We start from the raw sequence: 3916 nt of genomic DNA on the forward strand, positions 1-3916 counted from the left end.
TACTTAAGTATTAATTAGATTTTATTTGGTCTTTTTCTCGAAAATAAATTCAATGTTTACTAACTTAGTCTGTGTTTTTATTTTGATTTCATGAAATTAGTTTTAAACGACTAAATTGCTTCTATGAAGTGTTACTTTTAAGTTTTAATATTTACAGATAGATAATTTTAATTCCATCCGATATATAACTATATATTTATCGTTTTAACTGTGATATTCAGTGATTTCAAGATGTTCTGCCTCTTCAGTCCACGTAAGTGTACATTAAACTTTACATCAAGCCTGTCTCGACGATGACTGTTGGGCGATGTCATTGTTGTAAAGGGGTTGTTTACAGCGCGCGTTTACGGGAGGGCTGACAACCCTACTGGTCCTTTTGAGTGCAGTTTGCTCCCGTGTGTAATGCTTCTATTTCTCTAATTTCGAGATTTTTCGTTGATTATTTCTTGATTTTTTGGTAATTTAGTGTTGATTAAAGAGTATAAATGTGTGTTGTTGATTGAGTACTTGTTTTCGAATGCTTGACTATGAAACAGTTTCACTGCAAAGGGAAAGTGTTTCTATGCACTGAAAGCTGCAATGTAAAGTTTTCTCGAGTGGCGATGTTTTATTTCACGACACAATCAGCTATTGTTCTTATTTGTATTTTTTACTGAATGAAAATAATAAACGTCATTCCGATGATACTACTGTAATACAAATGTTTTGAGATGTTTGCTTTTGAATGCCGTTTAAATGATTTTAATATGGTTTCGATTTCAATTGGGTTGTTTCTCGACTTGTTCTCTAGACTCTTATATTATTGACTTTCTTTTAATTTTAAAAACAGTAGCTTTTGTTTCAGTAATATATCATACTTCGTTTTAATATTATACATGTGAAAGTTTAGATGGATGTATGTTTGTTAGAATTTGTAGCTTAAACGGCTGAAGGGATCTCGATGAAATTTGGCATAGATATAGAGGATAGTTTGGAAGAACAGATAGGCTACATGCTTTTACGGAGTCACGGGCGAAAGCTAGTATTTTATAATCTAGTTGAAATCGATACTGTTAGGGTCAATAAAAATCTCTAGCAAAAGGTTTACCAATGCAAGTGTTCTACTTACGTCGGCCCTGCCGTATACTAAAATATTCAAAACTTCTCTATAAATGTACGCTGACCACTTTGTTTCCACACAAAAGGTAAATGCAACCTGCATTTAGCTTCCATTTGTATTATCTTTGGCCTTTTACACTTTAAAGTTATGTTAGAACAAAGAACGAGGTTCAGTTTAAAGTTTCTTTACATAATTTTGCTCGCGACTTCGTTCCCGTGTAATTAAAAAAGTAAAAATAAATGTAGCTTATGTTACTCACTGATAAATTACCTTTCTAACGGTGAAATAATTTTTAAAATCGGCCTAGTGTTTGAGTTATTTCAATACATACAAAAATATAAATCTTTCCTCCTTATATTAGTATAGATAAATTGATTTTATTTAGATTACTGCACTCAGGGTGTCCCTTTAACAACTTTGGGTGGCAATTAGTGCATTCTACGCTCTAAAATTAGAAATAGATGTTATTTACTTGAACTAAAAATTTTCAGGTCATGTGGTGGCCTGTTTTTAAGTACCGAAAATACCTCTAGTGCTTGTGACCTGGGCTGCCTTATTATAATTGTAAAATTGTCGCGTACTAATGAAGTGTTTCTCGAGGGAGGGGGCCCTCTAAACAACCCCCTGATGCGTGATGACGTAGGCTTGGGGTGGGGGTGATCAATCTGTGCACTCGACGCTCAAGTGCATAAGATTGGTATTTGCATTTTAATTTTATGATATCACAGACATAGTTATGTATATTGGGTATACAAGTTGGTGCATTATAATTGATTTGTACAATCTAGTACATTTGCAGTGCACCTTAACAGCTACAATCGTTTTAACATACCACAATAAATACACATAAAATACCACACAGTTTATAAGTGTCTGTAAAAAAAGTCGGTTAGTAATACATAATTACTGCTGTCTAATTAGTTATTTAAAGGAAGAAGCGGAGCTGTTCGTTGCAATGAACACGGTAATTTTTCTTAACTTGGTTCACTGCGTATTTCCGCGACTGTACATAAGTTTTATGCGGATTGGAAATGTGATAAATGAGGAATTAATAAGGGATTCCGTTTGTCTTAAAAGTTAACAGTAGACGTGTATATTTTTCGATGGACATATAAAATATAGTTGTTTCTAAGTAATTTAACTTTAACATACATTCAAATACATGCTCTAAGCTTTTCAAGTTGTATGATCGAAAAACGTTCGCAATTTTATTTGTAAGCGAAGTAAACGCAGCTGTTGCAAAATTTAATATAATATTATTGGTGAGAAGGTGAACGACACAAGATTCGTTTCCTCAACTCTTTGTTGTCTGAACGTTGAACCAGGTCCGGGTCTAGACTCGGTCTAGACTTGCAGACACCCCCCTGATGTCCCTCCGGCCACACGATTGATGTGTATTGCCAAAGTTATAACGCTTGGCTGCTTATTAAATACTTTAATATTTTAACAAAATAAATTAAATTTTTAAGTTCAGTTTTTGTATAGGTTAGAATCTGGAATTAAGTTTTCATGACGATAGTAATTTTTTTTAAAATTGAAAGTTTTTACAAAGGTTTCATTGGTATATTTTTATTAATTTTGTCCGTCTGTTTGTTGCAGGTCAGTGTGTTGATATTTTCGAAACTTGTGATGAAGAAAATGAGATGTTGGAGGTGAGCTTAAATAAATATAAATTCTCTGGTTACGATTACATCATTTTTATTCAACGATATTTTATATGATATTTTATAAAGGAATCGTTCGAAAATTGTATCCCGTTTTATATGAAATGTTCGGATTGACTTGCATTAAGTCATAATTAAGTGGTTACGCAGTTTTGTGTAATGTGGAAGGCATTGATCAAAGATGACGTCCTTGCTCGGCACTTTCACCGTTACCGCAGTCTGCGCCTGCGCCGGTTTGACCCAGATGCGACGCCAACGGACGATTTGCGTAAGCGGTAATTTGTGAAAATCGCATAATGATCATAGAAAGTCTAATATACTTGAGATGTCCCTACATGATATGTATCCCTGGTACAAGGAAGTAAATTATTGATTTGACTTTTCCATTCCTGACTGTCTCTTTTTAGTTTTGGAAGGAGAAGAACGTTAGGGTTCCGGGTAGGTAACCTAGGTGGCCTTCCCCTTTGTGAATTTACTCAGATATGTCTCAAAGAGTACAACTTAACCTCGATTAGACTACCGATTCTTTGACAAGATACCTAAATGATTTTTCCGTTGTAGGATTTTATAAAATGTTACCACTGTATTTGTCAATTAGCTGAAAATAGAATGCCAGTCCTTGTAAAGGGGTATAGTCCGATATAGTTTATCTTTGTAATAGATAGGGCTGCGGTGTCAGGTTTGAACCCGGACGGTCGCGGCGGAAACGAAAACCACCAGCCACAATACATACGCGGTTGGCAACAATGGAATATTTTTAGCTCGATTTGTCTCTAAGATGCACATTTTCTCTGTTCAAGGTTTAAACAATTTTAGCTTACGGAAGTGTTCGCGGTACATTGAGCCTTCATTATGCAACTTGTATCTAAGTCGTGTTGTGTGCTTGTTACATACATAAATGCATAATACGCATTGCAAGTGCAAGCCAATACGAAACGTTTTAGTTGCAAATGTGCTTGTTATGGTCTGCCTTATGTTGTCCTGGTACTTTTACATTTTAAACTATATGCGTTTTAATTTCCCGTTAGTTTGTAAACTCACTAGTGTATATTTTATTTAATTTAATTTAGGGCCTGTCCCACCGGTGGTAGATAGAGGCCCTGATAGTGTAAATATGACGTCACGTCAGATAAAATACAAAATTTCTGTCCCA

The 3916-nt window shown here is 34.7% G+C and overlaps 1 protein-coding gene across 1 annotated transcript in view; it reads left to right on the forward strand.

Moving 5' to 3' along the window:
* Positions 1 to 201: 201 nt before the first annotated feature.
* Positions 202 to 3916, forward strand: part of LOC106101290 — a 15541-nt gene continuing 11826 nt past the window's right edge. The window contains exons 1-2 of the mRNA XM_013280456.1: positions 202 to 253; positions 2699 to 2751. Coding sequence (XP_013135910.1) covers positions 232 to 253; positions 2699 to 2751 — 75 coding nt within the window. The 5' untranslated portion in view covers positions 202 to 231. The remainder of the gene's footprint in view (positions 254 to 2698; positions 2752 to 3916) is intronic.

Source organism: Papilio polytes, unplaced genomic scaffold (genome assembly GCF_000836215.1).
Source record: "Papilio polytes unplaced genomic scaffold, Ppol_1.0 DF823991.1, whole genome shotgun sequence".
Classification (NCBI taxonomy): Eukaryota; Metazoa; Arthropoda; class Insecta; order Lepidoptera; family Papilionidae; genus Papilio; species Papilio polytes.